This window comes from Haliaeetus albicilla, chromosome 27, assembly GCF_947461875.1.
Source record: "Haliaeetus albicilla chromosome 27, bHalAlb1.1, whole genome shotgun sequence".
NCBI lineage: Eukaryota > Metazoa > Chordata > Aves > Accipitriformes > Accipitridae > Haliaeetus > Haliaeetus albicilla.
In genome coordinates this window covers 18,575,207-18,602,055 of record NC_091509.1, presented here as the reverse complement: position 1 = coordinate 18,602,055, position 26,849 = coordinate 18,575,207, and the positions used below count along the sequence as shown (strand labels likewise).

Genomic DNA, 26,849 nt, shown 5'->3' with positions numbered 1-26,849 from the left:
ATATGCTTCAGCAGAAGAGTCTTGAAAGCCTCATGGGTGGCCAGAATGGATTTACAGTAAATGCTATTAAAATATTCAGCTTCAACAGTCTTGTTTTTCAGTGGTTATAGTACAAGCATGTATGTGGAAACTTTTTCTGAAGAAGTTGAAATAGTTTTGATCAAATCTGTTGTAATGCTTCTGGAATACTTGTTTGACTAGGTTTTGCTTTTGTTGATAGGTATTCAGACTAATGTAAAGCTTTTTGAGTTAATTATGTTACTTACTCCAAGCAGATTATTTCTAAAATCATAGTTTATAGGACAGAGTCATTTATCAAAATTCTCTTGACACTTGCCCTACAAATACTAGTTACTGCAGAGCATCATTTTAGTAGAACTGTTCCAACTTTCTTTGCTTTTAGTTAGCTTGTTTATTCCATGAGCATACTTGTGGGTAAATGATGTTGAAATTATATACAACCAGTAAAATTTCATTCCTAGTTGATGCATGTTACTGTTCTGTTCAAAATACTAGAAAAAAAAATTATACATGATCATGGAATAGAATCGTAGATCTGTGAACTTGATTGCTTAATAGAGATGGGGCATCTGTAATGGAGTAGATCAGGGTGGCAACAGTCAAGAGGCGTTTTTTAAAATCTCATTTGAGCTCAACTTAACTGTAGAATGTTCCAGTGTATCTTCTGCTCTGATGATGCTTAAGGTTCTTTGAAAGCATAGCTGAGAAACAAAAATAGAACTTTTTAAATTGTCGTCTTTCTGGTCTGAGATTCTGGGTGGGTTCATTTCCTCATTTAGGGGTGTGAGCAATTGCTGATATCTTACAGCTATTGAATGTATGCAAGGCTTGGAAGTAAGTTAATTGCGACTATAAACAGCTTTTACTTTTTAGAACAGTAAACTTTTATCCTCAGTAAAAGCATAAATTTAGTCTGTGTTCTTGGCCAAGTTTATCTCCCTTTATGAATTTCCTGTTACTTTGAAGGATGCAAAGGTTCTCGTATGTGTAATCGTTCTAGGGAACTAAATTATACTTAAAGTGCAGACATGTCCTTATTTCTGAAGAAATAAGGTGGTACATAATTTTTTTTTTTTTTTTTTTTTTTTGCAATACCCTCTTCTAAGGACTTACTGAAGCAGCAGGAGACTTCTATTCTCTTAATTTCTTTTTTTTCCACTCTGTTTTTTATGAGAGCTTAGGAAGAAAGATCTTCAGACAGTTTTTCTGTTTGTTTTGCTTTTCCCAGTTTTTTCCATACTACTGAAACAAAGCTGAATGATTTAATCAAAGAAGTACCAATGGGATTAAGCTACTGTGTGAAATAAATGAATTTTTTCCTTTAAATGGTGTTTATAAGTTTTTTAATTTACACTCTTCATTGTAGCCAAGTGTCCTTGGGTTTGTTCCCTTCTTTCCTCACCTTCCACCTCCCTAGTAAAAGATCTAGGATGATTACATGTGGGACATTATAAATTCTTTGTCTAGGGATGTTTGCTGTATCTTTGGCAGCTGATGTTTAATACATGGTTCTGTTATAGGAAAGTACCTGTCCATGTGTCTGAGTGAGCTTGTAAATCTGCCTAGACACTTAGAAAAGCCTTATCAGATGACTTTTAGTTAATCAAACATGGGAGGAAGAAAGATCCCCTTGATTAAAGGTAGCAATCTAAGAGAACCAGCACAGATATACTTAAATCTTGCCTCCCCCCCCCCCCCCCCCCCGCCTTTTTTTTCTCTTATGTGCAGATTTGGTGTCTCGGGATACCTTAGGTGTTCTAATTCACCACGTTTTATCAAAAGTTGAGAGACAATGTTGTTTGGCAGTCTCTGTAGCAAGAAAGGAAGCATCTTTTGTTATTGACATCCTTTCTCTTAGCTCTGCTCTTGCTTTTTGCCAGCTGCTCATTGTCTATACTTGCTTATTTAGTATTCACAAGGGATTTTACAAGTTCTTATCAGTTCGTTGCCACAGCACATCATTTCCTCTTGTCATCCTTACTCCTTGAATTGGTGGGGGGAGGATTTGCATTAGAGCTGGTGAGTGGTAGAAAACACCACCATTCATGATGACTGAGTTGCACTGTGTTGTTCTGCTCCTCCTTTCTGAGGCAGTTTGTAGTAAAGGTCACATTTCTAGTACTTACTCTGCCATGCCTCCCCCCCGCCCTGCTCTTTTTCTGGGGAAAAGAAAACTTTTTTTTTTTCCCAAAGGCTAAAAATAGCCAACGCTTCAAATATTCTTCTTAATAGATAAAGGAAGTGCAGGATAAAAATAGCTGCAGCTGAAAAGGTTGACCACCTTTCTGAATGGCTGGGGAAGGGTTGGTTTGGGGTTTTTATTGGGTTTTTCTTTTAATTGTTTTTGGTTTTCTTTTAGTTTTCTACAGTTTCTTCCTCATTTTTTTAATACTCTTCAAAAAACACGGGGTACCTAATTAGAGCTCAAGAACAAGCAGATGCTTTAGTATTTTCTCCTTCTGGGAGATAAAGATCCATTTGAGAAGCTGAGTACTTTGGTGCAGTACTGGCTGTGGAACTACTGGTTCCACCGTGCCTCTTCCCTGTTTCTTCATAGCGAGTTTAAGTCTTCTGGTGACACACCATGACAGGGATATAATACCATTTTTAAAGCATATTCCCCAAGCCTGTCTTCTGAAGGAAAGTCATGGATTTAAGGAACATTGTTAACCAAAACCATGCTGTCCATTTGGTCCCTTGACTGGCCTTTTTCCCACTAATCAGTAATGCCAGAATTGGGGCCTCTGATCATGTTTTACTTTATTTAGCTCTGGGGTGAGTCCTGGTACTTTTAGGATTTTGTTTTGAAACAAAATCGGGTGCAATGGCTGGGGTTGAAACAGGGGTTCTTTTAATATCTGCTTTTTTGTTTTACCGCATTCTTTACTTGTTTTACTAACTACTTGTTAACTTATCTTTTTAATAGAACTAAATTGGAGGAATTGATCATTATTTTTGTTGTGAAGACTTCACTGGTGACATCTGTATGTTCATTTGTCAGCCTCCAAGAAATAATACAGCTGCTCAGTGTCAATAACTGCTGTTGGTGTACACTGACATTTATTTGGAAAAAAAAAAAAAACCAAAACAAACCCAAAAAACACCCAACAGACAAAACCCAGCAAACCTTTTGAAGACTTGTGTCAAATGACGTCAATGGCCAGTTTGTTCTCCTTTACTAGCCCAGCTGTAAAGCGTCTGTTGGGCTGGAAACAAGGAGATGAAGAGGAAAAATGGGCAGAAAAAGCTGTTGATGCTTTGGTAAAAAAGCTGAAAAAGAAGAAGGGTGCTATGGAAGAACTGGAGAAAGCCTTGAGCAGTCCAGGACAGCCCAGCAAGTGTGTTACTATCCCCCGCTCTTTAGATGGACGACTTCAAGTTTCGCACAGGAAAGGCCTTCCCCATGTAATTTACTGTCGTGTTTGGCGTTGGCCTGATCTACAAAGCCATCATGAGCTGAAGCCATTGGATATTTGTGAATTTCCTTTTGGATCTAAACAGAAGGAAGTGTGCATCAATCCATACCACTATAAGAGGGTGGAGAGCCCAGGTATGTTTGAACATGGCTGTCTTAAAAACTGAACAAAATCTCCAGGAACCACTTACTGTTCACTCTCTCCTCCTTCTCCAGTACTGTATAACAAATTACATTTGGTGTATGAGGGAGTTTGAAAGAGGAATGTTCAAAGTGGACTTTTCTGGTGGGGCTCTGGGGAGGTGTGTTGTCCATTCTGTACTAGCTGCTTTTCTTTGTGGTAAATCACACTTTTCCCACAGATCTGTTAAGCCTGCTACCCTTAAAGTTGGTGGCAAGGTCCTCATTTGTAATAAAATAGAAAGCAATGATCAAAAGACTTCAGTTTCTTTGAGAAGCTTATTTAAAAACCTCAGTCCTTGCAAGGAGGTTGGTAGACTTCTTTCAGGGGCTTAATATTTCATCAGTGAGTGACATGAATTGAGGAGATAAAAAAATAAGTTCTAGGATGTAGTGTTCCCCACTTGACTTCTCATTAGCAGGCAGCAGAGCTGAACAGAACCAAGAGTGATATCAGTTAGAGCAAGGTAGGTACCAAATTTGTGTCAGGTAGCAAGTCTGCTGTTAAGGCGTGTTGCCATGGGAGACGGTGAGGAGGATTGTTCATGAGTGGGAGAGATTAAGTGTGTTGCTCTGGAAAATAGAGTGAAAAGTTGCTTCTATTTTTCCACAAAATGATTGTAACTCTACTCCAGCTGGCTGTAGTGCTGAAGCACTCTACTCTAGCACTTGAATTCCAGACTCCAGCACTCTTAAATTTAAAAGTTAAAACTCCAGCTTAGCAATAGTTGTATATTGTAGTATAGATTTTGTTTGTCTTCAGTGAAAAGGACTATATATAAACTATGTAATTAGAGTATAGTAATATAGACCGTATTTCCATTTTTACTAATTTCATAATGTACACACACAGTGAGTTTTGCACTTATAAATCAGTACTTTGGTATGTGCCACATGTGGACTCTTCTCTTGTTGGTTTTGTTTGGTTGGTTTTTGGTTGTGTTTTTTTTTTTCAAAAAAGGTCTGCTTCCAAGTTTCGTGAAATACAAGTGTGTTTTTACTCTGATTTTTGTGAGACTAAAGTTTAAGTCTTCCGTAAAGTGTAATGTAAAAAAATAAGGAAGATAGGATAGGGTAAAGGCATGACAGATAAATCCCCTACTCCTCTTTCCACCCCAGCTAGTGTTGAAATTTTCATGATAAGCAGAATAGCACATTATTTGTATCTCTTTCCTTCTATCTCAGTTTTTAATTTATCTGGGTTTTGTTTGATTTTTTTTTTTTTTTCAGTTCTACCTCCAGTATTAGTGCCTAGACATAGTGAATTCAATCCACAGCACAGTCTACTAGTTCAGTTCAGGAACCTAAGCCACAATGAACCACATATGCCACACAACGCGACATTTCCAGATTCTTTCCAGCAACCCAACAGCACTCCATTTTCCATTTCGCCAAACAGTCCCTATCCACCTTCTCCAGCCAGCAGCACTTACCCAAGCTCCCCAGCTAGCTCTGGACCGTCTAGTCCGTTTCAGCTACCGGGTGAGTACAGCCTAAATGTCAACTTAATAAAAATAATTGAAATGTCACATGCTGTTGTGACTTACCTCAGGAATTTGTGGTACTTGCAATAAATTGCTTTTCTATTTGCATTTTAGGGGGTTTTCTTCCTAGTTTTGTCACTGGTCAGAGTTAATTGTTACAGTTTTATTTTTCCAAATGTTTTTTATCATGGATCCAGTAGTGGTGAGTTGCTTTGCACAGTTTCGGTGTAGAGTAAGTGATACATACTTTAGAAGAATATCTAGCAATGAAAAGAAAGCAGATGTAAGAGGCTGAGCAAGAAGTTTATTGATGTCTTTCTCTGAATAAAGACACTTACATGTAGTATTTAACTGGAAAAAATAGCAAATTTTTGATAGGAACTTAACCAATTTGCATGAAAATAGGGAAAAAACCCAACAATTGATAGGGGCAAAGGAAAGAAGCCTTATTGAATCTGGTTATTGGTGTGGTTTATAAAGCCAAGACATTAATAGATTAAAGAATTTATTTTTCCAGTAGCTCAGTGGCCTCATCTTTGTTCCTTCTGGCTGCCCAGTGCTGCAAAAAGAGTGTCCATTCAGAGGGGTATCCCTCTTGGATAAGTACTGTAATCACTGGGATGGATGCATTAATGGTATCTGGAGGGAATTTCTGAAATAGGGGGTAATAGTGTGTTGGTACACTGGCTACTGTGCTGAATGGAAGAATGCAGAGATCCACGCTTTTATAATGAACTTGGCCTACAGAAGCAGCAAGAAAATAACTGGTTTAGGCCTTCATTACGTTACGGCAAATAAAGTTATTTCTTCTACTACTTCTTTCTTTTTGAACACAGAGAAGAGGGTAGGCAAGAAAGCTAATGTTTGTGTTCTAAAAAGTGGGAACTATAGTCAGCTTGCCCAGCTGCAGGGCTGTAGTTGTTAAAGTAAAAAAAGGCAAAAATAAAAAAGCACATCTCTCAGTTTTTTTCAAGTGTCCAATCTTGTTATTAGTCCCATAGGTAAGAATCCAACTATTGAAGGAGTTTACTGTAAAGACAGCTGGCTGGGTTGTCTTCAGGTTAGTTTGAAAATGGGTCCAAATATTTTAACATCTCTTGTTCAAGAGTATTTTTGTGTCTTTACAACTGTAGGATGAATAAATAAATATTCTAAATTGTTGAGGTTTATTCTGGTTTGTTCTTATTTTTTCATGTTTGTAGCTGATACTCCACCTCCTGCATATATGCCCCCTGATGATCAAATGGGGCAGGATAATTCTCAGTCTATGGACACAAGCAATACAATGATCCCTCAAATCATGCCAAATATATCTACCAGAGGTAAGTTGTGTAGTATGGTGTAAAATTAACATAGTTTGGCTTCTTACAACTCATGACCAAATTGAACGACTAACTTCAAATGGCGCGGTAAACCTTGTTGGTAAGTGGAAGCAGTCCTCCAAGGCAAACTGGGGCTGTAACAAAGAATTGAGAAATAAAACTTGCCTTGCTTATTTGCACCTCTTGCTTTTAAAGCCTCAGATGCATAGTATGGCTTACAGCAAGTAGAACTTTTTTCGTTTTTCAGAGTTAGTCTTTTCTGCTACCTTTGCCTGCTGTTGGAAGCGTATGTGCACAAAGGCTCTGAAAATGGAGTCCCAAAATACCAATTATAACAAGCTTTTTAAAAGTGAACAGAAGAGTCATGTTTCATCTCATATCAGTGTCATCTATATTTTTTGTGTAGGGTTTTTTTTAGTATCAGGCTTAAATAGGAAAATAATTGTAAAATCAATGGACTAGCTAAAATGCATGGAAGTAGAAATGATGCAAGATCCTCAGTCAGGACAGTTCTTGCCCATCATAACTGTTGACTAAGCTTTTAGTTATCTGTTGATATTTTGGAAGGCCTGCTTTACAGTTTTAGATTTAATATTTTTATGCTTATGTAAACTGGTATTTCCGTTTTGCTTATTTTCAGATGTTCAACCTGTTGCCTATGAAGAACCCAAACACTGGTGTTCGATTGTGTATTACGAATTAAATAATCGTGTTGGGGAGGCTTTTCATGCATCTTCTACAAGTGTCTTAGTAGATGGGTTTACAGATCCCTCCAATAACAAAAACAGGTTCTGCTTAGGTTTGCTCTCAAATGTTAATCGCAACTCAACAATTGAGAACACTAGACGACATATTGGAAAAGGTAAAGCTTAGATGTGTTACGCATGATTAAGAAGCTAAGTCCTTGTTTTTATTTCAACTTTGGTATACTGCAACAATGATTATTCTCAGATAAGAATAGTAGAAGTAATTTGTGATATATTATCTACCTCTCTGGTGTCAGAAGACAATTTAGGCATGGTTTGATTCTAATTAGTCTAGGAATTGCATACATTTTTCTTTGGCACTAATTTAAAAGACTAAATATTGCCTGTTCCTTACCAAACTGTGTTGTTGTGGGGGCTTGTTTGTTATGGTTAATGATAGTCTGTACGCAGAATTTTGTGTTTCAGCACCAAGAAACATGTTGCAGGACTTCTGATGTTCTATGTTATATCTACTTCTTAAATCAAATTCTTCATACCACTTTACAGTATATCAAAGATTTTTTTTATTTATTTTGTTGTTCATGCAAGGTATTACGCTGCTGTCTACAGTAAGTTCAAATATCTTGCATGACTTGGCAGCTGGACTTTGAAGTGCTAATGCAAAACTGCAAGGGCTCATTTGTCTGAGTGAATCCATGGGGTGTGTATGTGTGTGGGAGGGATTCCTGGAGACAGCAGGTTTTGCAAGATCTTCTAGTTTTCCCGTACTGTTTGGCTGATAGCACACATAGATGCATGTTTTTCATCTTTGATGGAATGTGCTTGGATTATCTTAAAATGTAGTACTCCTTTTCTGAATATCTCCTTTTTTTATAACTAAGTCCTGAGAAGGGAACCCTGGTTCTATTGTACAAATCTAGAGGCCTTTTTAACATCTGAGATAATTTGGTACAGTTGGTCTTGAGTTTTGTTTGATGAAAGTCACTGTTGCTTGTAATACATCTTCAAGACCCATCCTGTCCCTTAACAGTCTTTTAATTAGAAACTACTATAAATGTAGCAAAATTTTGCAGATAATCCAGAGAGCACGTTGTAGAATAGTATTGGCTGCAATGAGCTTTAAAATGTCTACATCTCTAATTATTAAACTAAAACTTAATGCTTTATGGTAACAGTTCTGAGAACCATTAAGATTGTTTAGGGATAAAATACTATTTATTATTTTGTTTGGAAGGGCTTTTGGTTTTTGCCTCCTTAAAACTGCCGAATCCTATTTGCTAAGCATTTTTCTGTAGATGCATTGCATTGCAAGCATAAGTGACTTCTCATTGTGCATTGGATTATTTTTGAAGTATCTGTGTTCTTCTCAGACTGTTACATTATCCAGCTCCCCTCTTCGGAGATCTCTCAGAAGGTCTTTACCCAAAACAAGTTAGCTAGCAAGTGGTGGTCCCTGTCTTTTTAAATAAATAGGGTTGTGTTGTGAAAACGCATTCTTGCCCACCCTAGATTTTCTGACAGCTGCTTATAGTTGTTGAAGCCAATGGTTCCTCTGTGTAACCTTCATCCTACCCTAGTCCCAAGTGGATCTAGCAATGTTCGCAACAGTTGCTGCTGTCTGAAAGATTAACTTGCATCTGTTGACTTGCTGCAGCCTCATCTGGCAAACCACGGGATAGTCTGCAGTGGATTCTCAGGGTATTGCAAGGAAGACTTAAACTGAACTGTATCCCAACCATGTAACAGTGGTGGGTGCGGGAAAGGGAGAAGATCTGGGAGAAGGAAGGCGAGTATCTCAACTGAAGTAGCAGTGAGAATCTGTGTTTGGATGCTGAAAGGATCAACAGCTTTTATATGTTGATTTTTAGTCATTAATAGTGTTATATAGCCTTAAGAACATAAAGGGAGGGAAGCACTTATGTACATAGCTGAATCCAGGCAGATGTGATAAATCTAGGGGCTTTGTTGATTTTAAGGTCTGTAAAGCCTGATGGTATTGAAGTTGTGCAACTAATTGGACTTACCTCTCCTTTTGCTTGATAAAATACACTGAAAATCAGAGCAGGCTATGGATATACTTTCTCATTCATGTCTATCACTACCCCTTCTCCCAGGATACTTTTATTTCTGTTGGAATTGCCATAGGCAGAAGCTACCAGTTTTATGAAACTGGAGTTTTAAAATCCACATAAGTTCTCTAGGAAAATAGCCCAAAATAACTGTTGACATGTGGAAGTAGTTTTTTTTGTTCTATTTTGTAATTGATGAGAGAAGGACATCTAGTGGCTGATGTATAATGAAGCCTACTGTATTTTGAAATGAGAAACAGAAAATTTACTTTGTTGTCTTTGATTTCGAGGGAGTTGTTATTAAGTACTATATTTTTGGAAAAAAAGTAATTTGAAATGTTTTTATCTTTGTTTTCAAGGAGTTCATCTCTACTATGTTGGTGGGGAAGTCTATGCTGAGTGTTTAAGTGATAGCAGCATATTTGTACAGAGCAGGAACTGCAACTACCACCACGGCTTTCATCCAACAACTGTATGCAAGATTCCTAGTGGATGCAGTCTGAAAATTTTTAACAATCAGGAGTTCGCTCAGCTTTTAGCTCAGTCTGTCAACCATGGATTTGAAGCAGTATATGAGCTCACCAAAATGTGCACCATTCGAATGAGTTTCGTAAAGGTAAACAAATTATTTTGAGGGCATTTAAATTTATTGTGGATTTGGGTATTCAGCAGTAATTACATTAGCACTGTAACAATGTAACAAAGCTGTCCTGACCTGATGTGGTTCTTTTCAATTATAAGTTTGTTGAAAATGGTTAATTTGGAGAGCTGGAAGTCAATGCAAGAAAGGAAAAGCACAGATTGCTGTATTGAATGTTGGCTATGTATTTAGTTACTTCAGTATTCAGGATGGGGATTTAATTGTTGTGGTTGCTATAATTTTATTGAAGGAGAATTGAGCTCATGCTCTGAGTTTGAAGGAACAAAGTGAACTACAAGATCACTAAAAGAATGTCAGTAGAGAGGAGCGTAAGTGATTGCAGAAAAAATTGCAGCTCCTTCAGAGATTGATATTACTTTTTTAAAAAAATTGATTATGGAAAAAATACATGATTTGAATTTATGAATTGAAACTCTGTTATTATTCTCACAGTAGTGTTTTCTCAACATTGTTTAATCAAGATGCTGTCCATTTCAGATTTAGCATAGAGTCTAGACTTGGGCTTTCCAGGGGTTTTTTGCATCTTGTCCAAAAGATGTCTTGTTTGTTTTGTCAATTATGATAAATACTACTCAGTTTGAGAGTGTGGAGGATAGGGAGCAGGAGGGAGAAATGGAGAAGAGATGTGGCCATAGCCAGGGGTCATTCTTGAGTCAGCAGTGCGCTCCACAGAGGAGCTCATGTAGTCACTCCAAGTCTGTGGCAGACAAGACTTGATTCAGGCTTCCAGGTGCAGCTTCCCTCCCACACCTTCCCAACCTCAGGTTTTTTTCCTTTAGATAAGAATTGTTGCTAGGTTGTGAGTTATCTTCAGATAAGTATCTTAGAATGTGATTTCATGCTTCTTGTTAGTACAGTTATTTTGAAAGACAAGTGTGTCCTCAACTTGATTGATAACACTTTGTTAATTTTTATAGGGCTGGGGAGCCGAATATCACCGACAAGATGTCACGAGCACCCCATGCTGGATAGAAATTCATCTTCATGGGCCCCTCCAGTGGCTGGATAAAGTACTTACACAAATGGGTTCTCCTCTTAATCCCATCTCATCTGTTTCATAGTGCTGAAAGTCTATCTTCAGCCTTATTTTTAGCGAACTTATTCTAATTCTAGAGAAACTTCCAGTGTGGATACTGTGAGCTATATGGAGAATGGATCTTACAGTTTAACTTTTTTTTTTAAATCCCTTTGTGACCAATTCCATTGTGTATAGCTAATCAGTTTTACATTTCAATTTGTTCTCGCGATGCTTAAGTGACAGTTGAGCCCTAAGGGAAAAAAAAGTCTATTGAAAAATTCAGAACACTTTTCCCCTCCTTCCCCTAGAACTTAAACAGGCATATGTCTTAACTGGAAAATGTTATTCTTTTTGTCCTGTAGGGACAAGAGTTATGAAGACTGACTTCCGAAAATAAATACATATCATAGTTCGGGATTTTTTTTAACGTTTATGAAACTGTTTGAACATGTGCAGCTCCAGCTTGCAAGCTGTATTTTTAGCATAGTTGTTTAACATTTTAAGGTTGACATCTGTCATAAGCAAAATTAGACTTTATTATGGCTAATTTGCCTCAGATTGAACAATGTGATTTTTTTTAAGTGTACACATGAAATATACTTTTTACAAATATTGGAGTGGTGTAAAAAAACACTTGTATTGTCTATTGGAAAATGCTGTCATAAACACACTGTATATTAATGCAGAATAGCAGTTCTTAGCCTTTTCCCACTTCAGTTTTGTAATATCTCTTTTAACCACCATTTTGAATAGTAATTGATACAAGGTAAACATCTTGCACATTTCTGGAGTAGTAATTCTTGTTTTGCTTTGATTTACAGTCATGCCATTTGGATTTGGTTGCCAAGGCTATTTCTTTTTAGGTACCCTTCTCTATTTTAACATAAACACTACTATTTGTAAATGGCAGTGCTTACTACTTTTTGGAAGGAATAAGTTTTTTGTTTTCTTTTTGGTGTTCTAGCTGTTTATTTTACCTGTCTGGAATTGATCTGTGTTAGGCCTTTTTAACCTCTCAGTAGACATTATGCAGTATTAGTGATTACACTGTATTTAATTCACTTTCAGTATGAGTTTGAGTCTCTTTGAAGACTGTGAGTGGCTTAGCAAATTAGTAACTGAATGCAGAAGCTTTTACTTCCAGATCATGTAATTTAATACAGACCTGTTGGTAATGACCAAAAGTAATCACTTCTTTGTAGCCTACATGAAACAGTGGTCTTGATCCTGTCCGTGATGGCAGGTGTTCAGTCAGAAGACTCGTAACTGTAGTTGGCAGCTTTATGGGATTGAAGGACTGCATTAATATGATGATGAAATTTCTCTCACATGTAAGGAATCCTGTTGCCTGTGCTGTTGTATTACTCAGTAGAGAATTTAAACACTGTACTAAACACTAAAAGAAATCAGTTATTCAACGTATGCATATTTTCCCCTTTAAATAATAAAAAAGGAGGCTGAAAGAAATATTGTAAGAGAATTAGAAGTGAATTATATACAAAATTTCTTTGCATGCAGAAAAAGACCTATTGTATTTTTTTAACTTCTCACCCTCCTCTTTCTCTTGCCTGAGCACCTCTTCAGAAAAGGGTTCAGTGTTTGGGGGAGAGGCTGAAAACTCTAAAATGCAAATACTTACTAAAAGATGTGTTGCAGTTGATTACTGCAATCCTGAGACATTGATTGCTTACACAAGTTCTTGTGTCTTCTATTGAATAACAGTTTCTGCTCAAATGTGGAAATCATGCATCATATGGTACCTAAGTAACAAATGATCTTAAAGGAATAAAATTGTTTACGTGTCATTAAAATGTTTCTTATGAAATGCCTTAAAGGAATAAACTGTAACACTTCTGCAGAACCCTAATGTTCTCTTGTACAGGAATTTCTATATTACTTGTTGTTTTGTTTTTTTGGTTTTGGGGTTTTTTTAAGCAGTTTCTCAAGTGTGTTTAAAAACAAACAAGTGCATCTTCAGGAGAAGGGGAATAACATTATTTGCCGCTCACCTTTGGGGTCTTCTCTGTCATTCTTTGGAACTGCAACCCACAGATGGTTCTTTTCATCAGATAAGATGCGAAGTCAGTTGGCCACCAGATCAGGCTTCTATTTTCTTCTCCCCGCTCCTGACTTTTGTCAAGTTGCTGAATATGTATATTTGACACTACAGGATTTTTTTTTTTCTTGGCTAACTTTTATAATAAATGTCATGGCACATTGGATTAAGGAAAGATCTCAGTTGTAGGTACAAGATTTTACTTTATCCAAAATGTTTTTCACCTGGCTTCATCTCTGTTCACTTGTATGTTTAGATGTGGCCAACTAAATGACTCAAGAATGGGTGCTGAAGTGGGTGTTCATGAGCCAGAGCTGGTGCTTAGTGCTAGTATTGTGGTTAGATTGGCTACCTGTGCACTGAACCATAATTTCTGCAATAATATCCAGTTAACCCACTTCTGATGCTGTCATTAAGTAGTAAAGTACTCTGGCATTTTTCTGCTTGTGTACATATTCTTGAACTGTAATATATGCAGTGCTGGGGGTATCCTTGTGACTGCTGATTTTGCCAGGGTAGGCTTGCAGGAGCAGACCCAGTGAGATTTGTCTTATGTTCTACTTTTCTGTTCCTTTTAAGTAGGACTTTTTGAGAGCTTTCTAGTTAGCAAATTTTGTGTGCTGCTGGTTCGTGGTGTTCCTAATCATGTTTAGTTCATCTGTGCTGCTGCTGATACAAAATTCAGGTATCAGTGCAAGGATGGATGGAATGGAGAACTGTTTGACCCTAATGATGGCTTAAGTATAGCAATAGCAGAGAGTGCTGCTTCTATTGCAGCATACTTGCGTATAAGTCACTTCTTGATCTAGATGGAGGGATGGAGAAATTGAATCAGCCAGTAGTGTAGTAGTTGAAGATGGAGCCTTTCCAGTGTAGCCCAGCTTAGACTGAATGTTACTCTTCAGTGAAAACTGTTTTGGCTTTTGTAGTGTAAGTATTCTCTTCTTTTTGGGCATCTTTCTACATTGCACCAACCACAGCATTAACTAACAGCTTTGGCAATACCAGCAAAGAGCCTAGAAGAGGCATGTACTGAAATTCTTTCTGGGTTTGCTTTTATAGTCACTAAGATAAGATAGTAGCTTGGATATTCCTCCTTAGAGGACTTCAGTCTTGCTGGCAGTCAATCCAGTGTTTTGCATAAGTATTACATTCATTTAACTGCATTAGGCATGAAGTAGTTGTACATGAAGGGATGACATTGGGTTATAGTATCTATAGGACCAAAATAAAACTTTCTAGTATGACTGACCGATGAGAGACAAATCTAACCGAACAGCTCATTAGTCAAAGAATGATGAAACAGCCCATGTGTTATGATTAGGTATAGAATTGTTTAAAATACTGGAATTATTTTGGGTTTTGCTTGAAGCTATGATTATTTCCCCCACCCCCCGGTATTACAATGTGAAAGTTGTCAATTCTTGGGCAGATACTCTTGCAATGTAAATCTAGAGAGCATTAAAATGTATCAGGCTTTCTCCCTAGTTTGAAGAAATAATTTTTTTCAGGGTATTGTTTTAGTTGCCTGGAGTGTTGCTAGTGATGGTTTTTAGAAAAAAAAAAAACACAACAAAAACACAAAAAACAAACCAAAACATTTTCTAAATGTTTTGCTTCAAAACACAAACATGTGACTAACTTTTTTTTTTTGTAGTTATGAGGTTTCTGTTTAGGAAGGTAACCCATTCTGAATTCAAATCAATAGACCAAACCATCAGATTACAACATAATGTTGCTTTATTGTGCTGCTCCATAAACCTGCTTCTGTGTTTGTTGCAAGCATAACCTTTATGCTTTTGTTTACATTGTAGGAAACACAGTTCTAGCAATGAGTTTTTTTCATTTAACTCTAAACATCTTTTTATTTTGTTAATTTTAAAATTATTAGGTTTTGCTATGTTATGTTTTTAAAGATATTTTTTGCATACTGCTGCTCATATTTCAATAAACAAAACAAAAAAACCCACAGATTTTTCTTATTTCCTTTATCTGTAACACAGTACGTCTCAAATATTTGTTTACAAGGGTTGATTTATGAGTTCTTGTAACTCAATGCTGACTGATGCCTTGCCATGTACATGTTCCTCCTCATACAAATGTGATTTTGTAATTTGAAAAGTACTTTTCTATAGCTTTTTGGTAACACGAAAGCTGCAGTGCTCTCAGAAGCAGAGACTAAATAATTTCATTAAGTTATTTAAGAGTTCTTTTTTCTTGTTGTAGAATGCAGCCAGCAAAAATGGTGTCAATTTGTTGGTATTTATAGAACTATTTAAATAAGTAGTACAAAAAATGTATTTCTGTAAGACTTTAGCAACACTCTGATTGTGTTGGGGCTGGTTGGGGTGTTTGGGTTGATTTTTTTTTTTTATTTTTTTTTCACTATTGTGGCTGACCATAACATTTTTAAACAACCGTCATCATGTCTGAATGTATAGAGCTTTAAACTGATGACAGATAGCCTTTTCATTGAAATGAAGGCTGTTTGAATATCTCTTGAAACGTAAGTACTGTTCCAATAAAAAGCAAATTTAGGAGTTTAGTGAGCTGTTCTTTTACTATTAGCCTTATTTTTTTAAGATTGAGGGAAAGAAAACTTTTCTCTTGTTTACCAAGATATTACAGAAAGGGAAGTTGAAATAGTAATTGGTGGTGTGCGCAAATTAAATCTTTTTTTGGCAGGATGAGTACAAAAATACTGAATCCCAATTCCACAGGGATATCCACATAAGAACTATAGAAAGGACAAATTATTTCTTTAGTATAAAACCAAAAAAAGTGTTGATACTACTTGATGATGTCTGTGCTTCCTGCTTTGGGATTTAATTTGGCTAGCAGGCTGCCACCTTGCAGCAACAGTCTGTAGATCTCTCATTGTCTCAATAATAATAGCTTTTTTCCTCTGAATGTGCAACTGCACTATACTAGGGAGGATCCAATCACTCAGTAATTTTTTTTTAATCTCCTGATACTGTTTTGATGTTTTTGCTTCCAAAACAATTGTTGCCATGTAAAGTTCCCAGAAGATTTACTATGATAGTATTACCTAGATGATACAGTCTAATTTGTAAGTAACATCTCAGAGTGTTGCAATGGCTTGTTGGCTTTCCAGAAACTTTATATGGACCTGTATTAATAGCTTTCTACATAAGTGAAAAACAAACAAAGAAATGAAAGAGAATCTTGGTTATTAAAACTTTTAAATCATTATTTTATAGAATTGAGGAGGTTTTGTTATTCTTGCTAGTCTTTCTCTCTGGGGAATTTAGAGGTATAGTAACAGTTGATAATTACATCTCTGTGAGTAGCCAGCCAATGTAACCTGTGAAATTGTTCATTTATGGTTTCTTTTCAGAAGAAAAAAAGCTTTGGGCAATACCCACCTCTTCCACCCCCACTCCAACCTGCATTGTGTGTTAAATGAGTCAGAGGCTACTTCTGTTCACTGCTACATAAAAAGTGAATACCTCACTGGCATTTAAAGTAATTAAATGTTGTGTGCCCTATATCATGTGCCAAGAGAAATCTGCCTTTCTTGTCCTGGAGTGTTCCTTGCCCTGTTGTAGCCAAGGACCATGCATTCTTTGGCACCATGCTAAGAAATCCTACTCATCTAGAAAAACTGTTTTGTAGAAGGTAGGGAAATTTGGGAAATTACCTTTACTATAGACACTCTGGTCAGAGGACATTGGTGATGGGAGTGTCAAGTCAGTGCTTTAAATCGGGCTTTTCCAAATAGCTTTCGTGAAGTAAGCACTTTGTATCATGGAAATGCTGATCCCATTTATTTTGCCAAATTCAGTATTTTGGTCTATATGACTTAGAATGTGTGTTTTCCAGACACTGCTAGCATAAAAGAAAAAAATCATTGACTACACTCGGTGGTGATACTGGCTCTAGTTTCCCTTGAAATCTTAAGCACTGTTAGTCTTCTGATTTAGGATGCAGAGCAAGCTGCTTCTGTGTGCACTGAGGCATTTGTAAAAAGTCCCAAAGTACCTGTGAATTGCCAGCCACTCAGTTAAATGTAAATGTTTTTAGGTGCTGCATCATCTTAATGCTCAATTAGTTTTGACAGAATTGGCATATGCTGATTAGCATTTTGTAGTCAACCAGCGTTTGCACTTTGGGTTGGTACCATTCAACACAAATAATCATTCCCCTTAATTTAGGTATCTGTGTATAAACTCTGAAGTAAAGAAATGTCATCCTGTGTATTTTTATCATACAGGCACAGCAAAGATGGTTGTCTGTAGCGTGAATTCTCCAACCACTCACAAATTTAATAGCAAAGTAGAAGAAATCTGCATGCTGGAAAGTAGCTTACCTAGGCTGATAAACGAAGCCTATGCAAGTTATAGAGCGGAGGTGTGAGAATTGTGCTGCGGGAACAGCAGAAGTCAACGTAGAAACTAAATGTTGAGGGGAAAAAAACAACCCTATTAATGCCCACAGCATAAAACCATCACCAAAGCCACTGAAAGGACAATACTCTTTGAGTCCTAATGTCTTGCTGCCTCTCCCAGATGTTCAGTTTAGTTGTTCTTTTCCATGACTTTCCAGTTCCTGCAAATTGGAAGAAGGGTCCTTTAGCCTCGTAAGAAACATAATTTTGAAGTCTCTGTTCCTTTTACCTCTTATCATGCGTGTTGTCCCCTAATCAGGTGAAAGGGACTGTGTGCCCAGGTTTTCAGACACGCTGGGGAAAATGCCATGTCATGCCTGGAGTATGTGCTAGCCATTTGTTGCAGGTAGATTAAAACATGCAGTCTGGCTTTTTCTCTGCTGTATCTTTCGATATTTAGCAGTATTTTCCTCCAAAACCATCCTGAGAGGTCTCTGAAGTCCAGCGCAGTCAAAAGACTAGACCTCAAGATTCTGTATAAGAATCCTCTGGCTGATTGAGTTCTCCGGGTGCATTCACATTAAAAAGAGGGAGCAAGCCTTAATGTAAGGCAACTTAGCCTGAGCACAAACATGTACAATACCTGTGCGATGGGTGCTTCAGTGTTTTACAATTTCCAGGCAGTTTGCATCAAATTCTTTTAAAATATATTGTACTTGTTAACTGCCTTACAGGGCCATGTGTTCAAGTGTGCTGTACAAGTATTTCTTTAAGCAACATTTTTTAGCTCTGGTTGAGTGCAAACCCAAGGGATTCCCTTCATCCTCCTGTTCTCTGCTTCTAAAGGTAGGTCTGAGGCTGCAGTTTCATCAGCTGGTAAATATGGTTGTAGGGCATGTGGGGGTCCAGTTAAAAGCAAACTATTGCAGCTGCTGGCAACATATAACATTGAAACGACAGAAAAATAATTCAAAAAGTTAATTCCAAAAATCTGGAGGTAGGCAGTCTATCGCAGCAGAGATATCTTGCCAGGGAAGACTTTTTTTTCACTACTACCTTAAGTTTGTGCTGGATTGGTAATCGCCTGCTCTTCGAAGGATGGCAAGAAGCCAGAATCACAACAGTGTCCCGTTTTCTGAGTGCGATGGTCCAACCTGATCTAGAAGAAGTGGTTGCTGTTGGGCAGTCCCGCAGCGAGCACTTCTGTGTGAATGTCTCTGCTGAAGGAGCTCTGCTCTAGAAGAACACTAAAGTATTCACTTCAGTGCATGAAATGAAGACACAGATCTATAGAAAATCATATGAGAGAAGCATATTGTTAAGTTCTCTTTCATCCAAAAAGTTTTTATTGTGCTAGCCGCAATGTTTCCCTTAAATGTATGTGACTGGGGAAACTGCTAACATGCCAGACCAGCTGTAGCTGCAAAGTAGGTTTATGCCATGTCAGTCAGTTCTGTATTTAATTGATTAACTCTCTGCATTGCTGTTTGAACGGTACTTGCTGGTGCGACACTGGAGGGAAGAGAAGCAGGACGAAAGCAGTAAGGGAGCACGTCCAGAGGGTGGCCACGGGCAGCTGTGTTCTGCACGTCACGGAGCCCACCAGCCTCCTGCTCAAGGTATGACTTGGTTTTGGCTGTCATCAAAGGGCTGCTCTGACTTACCAGAGACTCAGCCACTCCAGTGCGAGTGGTGGTTGCAGAAACGGCGACAGTGTCGTGGAAGTGCTTTAGGCGCCCACACCTGCTACAGGTGATGTAGATCAACTAAGGCAAGGTAAAATTTTTTCCGTCTTAAATCTTGTAAAAGAAAATAAAATTCAAACTTGTGTTCAGAAATAAGCCTACTTAGTTATCAGATCCCTGTAAAACTCGTTTACTCCCATGGACATGCGAGGTGAGGGGGTGAGGTTCTGGGGGGTGGAAGCTGTTGGGTTGCCTCCAGCTGTTCTGTGTTCCTGTTTCATGCAGGACTCCTCCTTTTTTCCATAAGACTTTTTTTTAAAAAAAGCCTTTTAAATTAACAGCTCTTTTCTTCTAAGGCCAGTTTTATTTTGTTCTTTATAAATACCTTTTTTCCATTCCCTTTTTGAAGTTGTACATCTGCTATTGCAAACAAGATGGTTATTTCCAGGACTAAATAAGAAGTGCTGTGTAATCCAGTCACTCCTGCAAAATCTCATTTTCTGAAGTCTCTTAGATATAGAAACTGCTGTCAGCAAACTCATGAGCCTCTTGAGAAAGCTTTGAGCTGCGTGGGTGACTGCAACTTTAGAATTTGAGAGACAACGCAAAATAGACAAAATAGGCTCTTTTCTGCAAGAGCCACATGGAGACTAGTTTCCCTGTGATCTGTGAGATTTCAGGTCTCTGGTGAAGAGTCTCGCTCTAAAAGATCTTTATAGCAGGAATTCTCCTTAAGTTTCCTGTAAGAAATTAGAGGCAAATACAGTATGTTAAACCTGGAAGTGCAAGTTCAAGAGTGAACGGGTTGTGTCCGTGAAGATGATTCACCCGTGGTTCTATAGGCACTGCCTAGGTAAATGCTCAGCCCCACAGGGAGGAATTTGATATTGCCAGGAGGGCAAAAACGAGGGAGATGGGAGGAAAAAAACCTGCAGAGATGTGGTAGTGTGTGTAACTTGCTGCCTGGGAGACTTTCTGTATGGATTAATGGATTTTAAACCAAACTTCTTTGCTTATATCTGTAGTTTCTGTATTTGCTCAGGGTCTTGTGAGTTAAGGCTTGGAAGAAACAACCTCCTAAAGCCAAATGTGCTGTGAACACAGTCCAGCTGTGTCTTCCTTTCATCTTCTCAGTCTGATGTACCTGCCAGTGTTTTAAATATTCCGAATACCAGGTAGATAAAGCTCCTGGCTCTCAAAAGTTTTAGGAGAGCAAGGACCGTGGTCGGAGCAGCATTCAGGGAGGGACAGAAAAAACTCGGGAGGAGGTAACTAAACCCTCCTCTTGTTAGTACTCGCTAATGGCTTTACGTAAGTCCCCTTTTCTCTTTCTTAATTGAAGCTGAGTTGCGAGGAATCTTCATCTTGGTGATTCCTGTTTTGAAGTGGTGTCCTGGATAAGGGCTTTTCATTTCTTTTGAAGATGCTGCTAAAAGAAAACTCTAACTAGAGCAAGTGCAGTTACAAATTGCTGTGGCTCTTGTGGTTTGACACAGGTTTGGAGAGCGTGATCATGCAATGCAGTTTTGCTTTTCGCTTTGCCGTGTGGCACCTGTGTATTTACCAGACTGTGATATCCCAAACAGACATGAAATATTCAGCTTTTGGGATTTATTCTTTGCCTTTTGCCTTGCTGTCTAGTTTGACAGACTTGCCAATCCTACAGGTGAGTCCTTTCCAGGCATCAGTTGTGATGGCCATGTGGCATGGCGTGTAGAAAACGCTCAGCTCCTGGTTTTTGCTTGGAGGAAGGGGAAATGCAGGAGGGTGAATACCCATAGAAGAGCCCACCACAGCCCACCTACAGGTAGGAAATGCAAGAAGAAAGATGGGTCCTGCTGGGTGCCTGAAATGTTAACAAACCCGGTGTTCAGGCAGTGCAATGGGATGAGTGAGCTCCCAGTTTTGGGGTGCTCTTGCCGAGGAGCATCGCACTGGTGGCTCCTGCTGGGTTACTCGGTACCAGCGCTGTGGCAAACTCCCCGCGGCTCAAGCAGCTGGGTTCAAAGCCGTCCGTGGACTAAGAGATTAAAGCCAACAGACTGAAATATAACAATAATAATGACCTGTCGGAAGGGTGCCGTCAGATGCGAAAGGTCGCACTGCTTCCAGATGGAAGGGATGAGTTGTTTCCCTGGCCCAGAGGAAGAAGAGTTAAAACCTTATTTAACATGCAGGTCCTGATTCAGCAGAGCACATAGCCGTGTATTTTAAGTATACGGATGCTCTCCAAAGCATTACGGGAACTACTCATCTTTCGAAAGCAAAGCATATAATTAAGAGCTTCTCTGAACTGGGGCCACCCTGCTTCTCACAACATCGTGTCCCAGATTTCTGGGGTTTCACTCGTCCTTCGTGTTTCAGCGTATCGACCTCCAGTCTGCCTTGAAGAGAAGCCATCAGGCAGGAGGCTGCTGCAGGGCTGCGAGTGTCGAGAGGCTTTTTTGAAAGGCACACTGAGAAAGCGGGCTTTGCTGTAAAGACGGAGTGAATGGTGTATTTGTGTCAGGGGCAGGAGTGTGAATGGCAGAAGGTGAGGGGAAGGCATGGAGTACGCATCTGGGAGCCCGCGTGTGTCATGCACTTAATAAACAGTTACAACAAGTGAATAAATGCCCGTCGGTCCCTCTCTGGCATGCCTGTGGTTGGGAAGTGGATTTTTTTGGTCAGCTTGAATTTTGGGCCTGGTGAAAGAGAATATACCAGATGTTTTCTTATACGTATGTTTCATACATTGATTAAAATGTCATTAATAGAACTTTCTTCTGCAATAGAAATGATTCGGGGTATTGATGAGAGCAATGCAGGGCATGCATAAAAGCTTTCCCCGGTAAATCAGCTAGCACTCTAAGCGTGACAAGTTCTTCTGGGCTATTACTCCAACTATCAGGCTGTGGAGAAAAACAGGATTATTCTGAGGTTCTTCTTCAATATTTAAATAAAGTACAGTAGTGTGCAATGCAACATGTGCTTTATTGGGTTCTGTGGCTTTTGCCAGCAGAAATTCTTAGACCGAACTCATCATGGCTGATAGCTGAAAACAAGCTGTCGTTACTTAAAAATAAATAAGAAATGTCTGATTTGATAAAACTTGATTTATTCAAAAAGGGCTGAGATAAACACACTTGAATTTAATCTCACTTTCTACATTAGAGTAATTACTTGGAATTACACCAGTTAAATTTGGTTCAGAGGAGATAAAAATTGGCCACCTATCGAGGAATAAAATATTTAAGCCTGTTATATAGTAGTTCAACTTACTGGAGCATAATAAAACATGGTAACCAAGACAATGACATGGAAGTGTTATCAACTGTGCAGTTTCTGTGTAAAAAACCAACTTGCAAACAGGCTCCTGTATATGCACGTTTTGTCTGTGTGCTCAAGTGCAAGCCTGCATGTGCGTGTAGTTGCATTGTAAAATCTCCTCGTTTGGATTAAATAAGTTATGTACATACATACACACAGCACCTCTGCTGTACTCCGCATGTTAAGAACAGATTTAGGGGCACAGCATCTGACACTACTTGAAGCCCGTTCTTCTGATAGATGATCCACTAGCAAAAAACTGGAGCTAAAATAGGGTTTAGGACTCTGTTTCTGGATAGCTGCAATTCAGTTGTATGCTGAGCCACTGGGGTCAAAAAAAAAAAAAAGCAAGCCCTTTGCCCACTGTTTGTGGGAAACACAAATACTGTTCTGGGGTTCATGCAGTTTGATCTGGAATTGTGCTGTAACTGCAAGTTTACTAGAAATCAGCATCTATAAAATAGCATGTCGGCTAACAAGGTTCAGCAGAAGCTTTTGGAACAAAATCGGATAGCTAATAATTGAAAATGGTGGGTTTTGCCGGTGATCAGTGTTGAATCAAGCTGTTGCCGTATTGACAAAGCGTGCTTCTAATTGTGCTAGATTTGTATAAAGAGCAAGGAGTGGGGATATTGTGCATTAAAGCAACTGTTCCTATAAAACTGTAGTTTATGGCTTTCAGAAGTTATCTACTTTTTGTACTGAACTCAGAGCACTCTGCTCTCCCCTTTCATTAGTTTACATACTGTTAATGATATTTATTTTCTCTCCTTCCTTCTCCCCATCCTGATTATTTTGGTTTTATGCTGTGGTGAATAATTTCCTTTGTAACTTAAGAAAGTTGAAAACAAATTCCTTAGGTATATAGTGTTTCACATAACCGGTAACTTAAAACCTGATTGACGATGCAGGAAACTATCAAAAACACCCTTAACAGAATGACAATCAAAAGTCTAAATAAACATTTTTTCGTTTTCTCCTCCTGCCTGGCAGGACTCCCACTGCATTACCACGCAGTTTCAGCAGCAGTTGAGAGAAGCGGGTCTGGAAAGTAAACTCGTATCCTCAGCGTGGAGCTGTTAGGTAAATATACTGTGTTTTTTACATTTGATGCTATGGTTTCATAAACACGGGTAACAAGCTCCACCAGATGCCCAAATCAGAGACTGTTGTTAATGCAAATATCCTTGTATGGACACTGAATGGGTGGATGATGACATTTGCATACATATAGAGCTTAATCTGGAATCATGGGGCAATTTTTTGCATAAAACTGTATACATTTGCTAAAGCATTCTCTCTTCAGTTCGTAACAGAGCTTTTTATTTACAGCTATTCCGATCTGCGTACAGCATATTTTTCAGCAATCTTTTCCTGCGATGCAGGCTATTACTCTAAAGAGGGTCACATCCATTCACTGACACATGGCAATAATGCCTTATTGCACAGGGTTTCTGGTGCCTGCTACTGTTGTAAGACATAGTTGCTCTCTACTGTCAGACAGCTTGTGTCCTCCACGGGCTCCTCGCTTCTCTGAGCGATCTGTCGTAAGGAAGAGTAGCAAAAAAAGAATTTTTCAGCTGGCAGTTTATGAAGAGCACAATGAGCGTCACAGTCAAGAGCAGAAAGAAAAACAGAATGATGTAAGTCACCAGGTCTGGCTTATTTATTTCCCCTTCTTTTAACACCCTGGCTGTCGACATGTAAAAAGCGGAGGAGCTCACGGGTCTCGGTGTGCCACTCAGGTAGGGCGTGTTGGTCTGAATGATAAGGTGAGCTTCAGTGGTACCGGTTGAATTTAGCAATTCACTATACATGTTCTTGCTTAAATTTCCTCCACGGCAGAAGTAAAGCAGGAGAGCAAACGCAGTCAGTCTTTGGCATAGGAAAGAAATAACGTTCCTGCTTGTAAAAGGCTGACAACCAGCCGCATTTTGTGTAAAGGCAAATTAATTCACTTGCATGGCTCAGGGACTTTCTCTTAAATCTTCTTGGCTCGTATTTACAGCATTAATCCACAAATATTAATCAAAAATGATACAGGTACCTCGTGTCTTGGCCCTTGTTGCCCCAGCACACCTCTTGGGGAAATGCGCTGGATCATCTGCTGGTCAGCTGGGATGGGCTGGGAGCTCCGGGAGTCTGCTGGGAGCCCTGCTCCACCAGTATGGGAAAAGACTCTGCCTGACCCAGCTCCGGTGCCGGCAGCCGGGCAGAGACGACCCAAGGCTCTGGCTGGCAGCGCTCACTGTCCGCGAAGGGAAGGCACGACGGATTTCCAGCTGATTTTCCAAAGTGGGATGCGCCCAAATTCGGGGTTCAGTGGCATCCGTGGGGAGAAGCAGCTGCTGCTTCGAGGTCTTGCTGGATTTGCCGTCGGCAGGCTCCGTGCTGTTTGAAATCCCGGTGCTGTGAAGCGTTAGTTGACTTTCTTAATCCCAGTTAACGGCGTGCTGTGGAGCCGGCGTTAAGAGGCTGAGCTTTCTGCTTGAGCTTTCCACGCACTCTTTTTGATTGCTTTGAGAAAAATAAATGTAAAAAAAAAATAATTAAAAAATCACTGTCCTTTGTTTAAAAAAGAAACACCAAAAAAGCCTCCCTGTAAGGGGGTGTTAGTTCTTTGGCAACCTCCTCTCTGTCCTCGGCTCAGCTGAGCTGTGAGGTGGGACTGTGCAGGGTTGTGTCAAACATGACTTTTTTCCCCCCCAGCAGAAGCTGCACCGCAGCATCACTCGCTACCGTGGGAAGGGGAGAACTGCGTGGTGGTGCCGACCGGCTCTGCAGCCCGTGGTGCATCTGGCAGTGACACGATGCTAAAAAGGAAGAGATCTTCTGATAAATCCCCGTGAGTGCCTGAGGCTCTGGCTAGAGGTTTTGAGCTGGGGGGGGAGGGTAGCAGAGAATGGGACAAAAAGAAGAAAATTCCCTCAAAACCTTTCTTTCTTCTTCAGACCTTCATAGGTAAAATCTAGAGTAGTCAGAAAATGTCCTTTTTTTTCTTTTTTTTTTTTCCTTCCCCCCTCCTTCTATATGAACCCCGGTACCCTCTCCAGCCTGACAATTAGCATGTTAATTTTTTTTTTTTCCCCATCAAATTGCTTTTATGCTGCTATTAGCTGCTGGCTGCTTGCCAGCTTGCTCTCGCAATCTCTCGCTCCCATGCATCAGATAAGCACCCTTCATACTTTTAACGCATTGCAACTTGAAAAAGGAGCTGGGGGCGAGAGGAGCGAGAAAGAGAGGAGCACTTGGTAATTGGGCAGAGAAAAGGGTGAAACACCTTCTCCAGTCCCAGGGTGCTGATCCAAGCAAACGCTAAAGCTGCTTATGATGAGATATTGCAGCCGATGGTCCCGGGTGGTTCTGTGTTTCACTTAGCATAATAAATGTTTCTGCTGGGAGAGGGAGAATGGAGAGAGGAGAAATCTTCCCGTCAGTTAGATTTAAATAAAATAAAATGTCTTTGCTAGAGGGCAACACCCTCTGAGGCCCTGGTCAGCGTGTTCCTGATCCCCTGCCAAGCTCCAGGTGCTCCAGTTCAACCCCTTGTGTCTCCAGCAGCTTTGCTGGGGTGGTTGGAGGCTGTCGCATCCCTGTCCCCATCCTTCTGCATCTGTCCCCAGAAAAACCACTACCTGCATATTTACCTCCAAGTCTGGGGGACCTTTTGAATTCACAAGATCTTCCTCTAAGGCTCGCCTGATTTTTGTTTCTCTTCTCTCCCCTCTCCCCCCCTTTTTTCCAGCCCAGGCGAGCCGACTCTTCCACATGCAGCTCTCCAGGATGGCTGGGGGGTCTTTCCCTGCCTGTACCTCACACTCCTCCTGGGGACACGTCTCCTGCCTGCAGAGCCACAGTAGTTACACCTATTTACTCTGTGCGGGTTCAAAGAACAGAACGTCGAGGCAGGCAGCCAGCGTGGGGGCTGGAAAAATCAACAGAGTCATAAAAAAGCTGATCTAGTTTGCAACTGGTTTACCTACCGTGTCTCCTTGAAATCGAAGCGTTTGTGAGCAGCAGAACGACATGGATGTCTGGAAGGCTGGATGTCTTCCCAGGACCGTCCTGTCTTCAGCTTTCTCCTCCCTGAACTGTTTTTGAGTTTAACCAAACTTTGCATCCTTTTTCATTTATTTACTTTATTGTTTTTATTAGTCTGTAGGAAAAGCAGGAAGGCATCTGGGGGCTGAGTCCTATAAATAGCGTGGACGGTCTTGATGTTTCACATACTTTAGCAAAAAGTTTGTGATAAACAGCTTCTCTGCAAATGTTACCAATTCTGCGGGGGGGGGGGGGGCGGAAATACTACAAAGGATGCACATGAATTTTGTAGTCGTGAGTGCACTTTCTCCCTGCACATAAGGGTGTTTTTGGCTGCCCCGTGACATTCCACTTGATGGCTCCGAGTCAAACTGGGCAGAGGTAGGAGAAGGGCTCTGCCCGATGGCTCCTCCGTGGCCATGGGCTCGTCTTCCACATCCCTCCCTCCCTCGAGCCCACGGGGAGCGTTCCCCTGAGCCATCGGAGATGGGGATGGGACAGTCACATCCGCGGGACAGTCCCCTTGCTGCTGG

General features: G+C 39.8%; 2 protein-coding genes and 1 long non-coding RNA gene across 5 annotated transcripts in view; 2 read left to right on the top strand and 1 right to left on the bottom strand.

The window, feature by feature from the left end:
• Positions 1–12,744, top strand: part of SMAD5 (SMAD family member 5) — a 62,072-nt gene extending 49,328 nt beyond the window's left edge. For all 3 annotated transcript variants that reach the window (XM_069772596.1, XM_069772595.1, XM_069772594.1), the window contains exons 2-7: positions 2,948–3,571; positions 4,847–5,098; positions 6,303–6,422; positions 7,063–7,284; positions 9,558–9,814; positions 10,777–12,744. In XM_069772596.1, the coding sequence (XP_069628697.1) occupies positions 3,169–3,571; positions 4,847–5,098; positions 6,303–6,422; positions 7,063–7,284; positions 9,558–9,814; positions 10,777–10,920 (1,398 nt within the window). In that variant the 5' untranslated portion in view covers positions 2,948–3,168 and the 3' untranslated portion in view covers positions 10,921–12,744. The remainder of the gene's footprint in view (positions 1–2,947; positions 3,572–4,846; positions 5,099–6,302; positions 6,423–7,062; positions 7,285–9,557; positions 9,815–10,776) is intronic.
• A 9,299-nt stretch (positions 12,745–22,043) lies between these two features.
• Positions 22,044–24,929, bottom strand: SMIM32 (small integral membrane protein 32). Its single transcript, XM_069772597.1, has one exon. The coding sequence runs from the start codon at positions 24,090–24,092 to the stop codon at positions 23,772–23,774; it is 321 nt and encodes a 106-aa protein (XP_069628698.1). The 5' UTR covers positions 24,093–24,929; the 3' UTR covers positions 22,044–23,771.
• LOC138682341 (uncharacterized) lies at positions 22,426–26,253 on the top strand. The gene is made up of 3 exons (XR_011322445.1): positions 22,426–23,358; positions 24,985–25,120; positions 26,021–26,253. It is a non-coding gene; the product is annotated as an uncharacterized lncRNA (long non-coding RNA).
• Positions 26,254–26,849: the final 596 nt, after the last annotated feature.

Bases quoted from the DNA above. Each gene is read 5' to 3' on its own strand.
- SMIM32 (XM_069772597.1), bottom strand. From the start codon at position 24,092: ATGTATAGTGAATTGCTAAATTCAACCGGTACCACTGAAGCTCACCTT.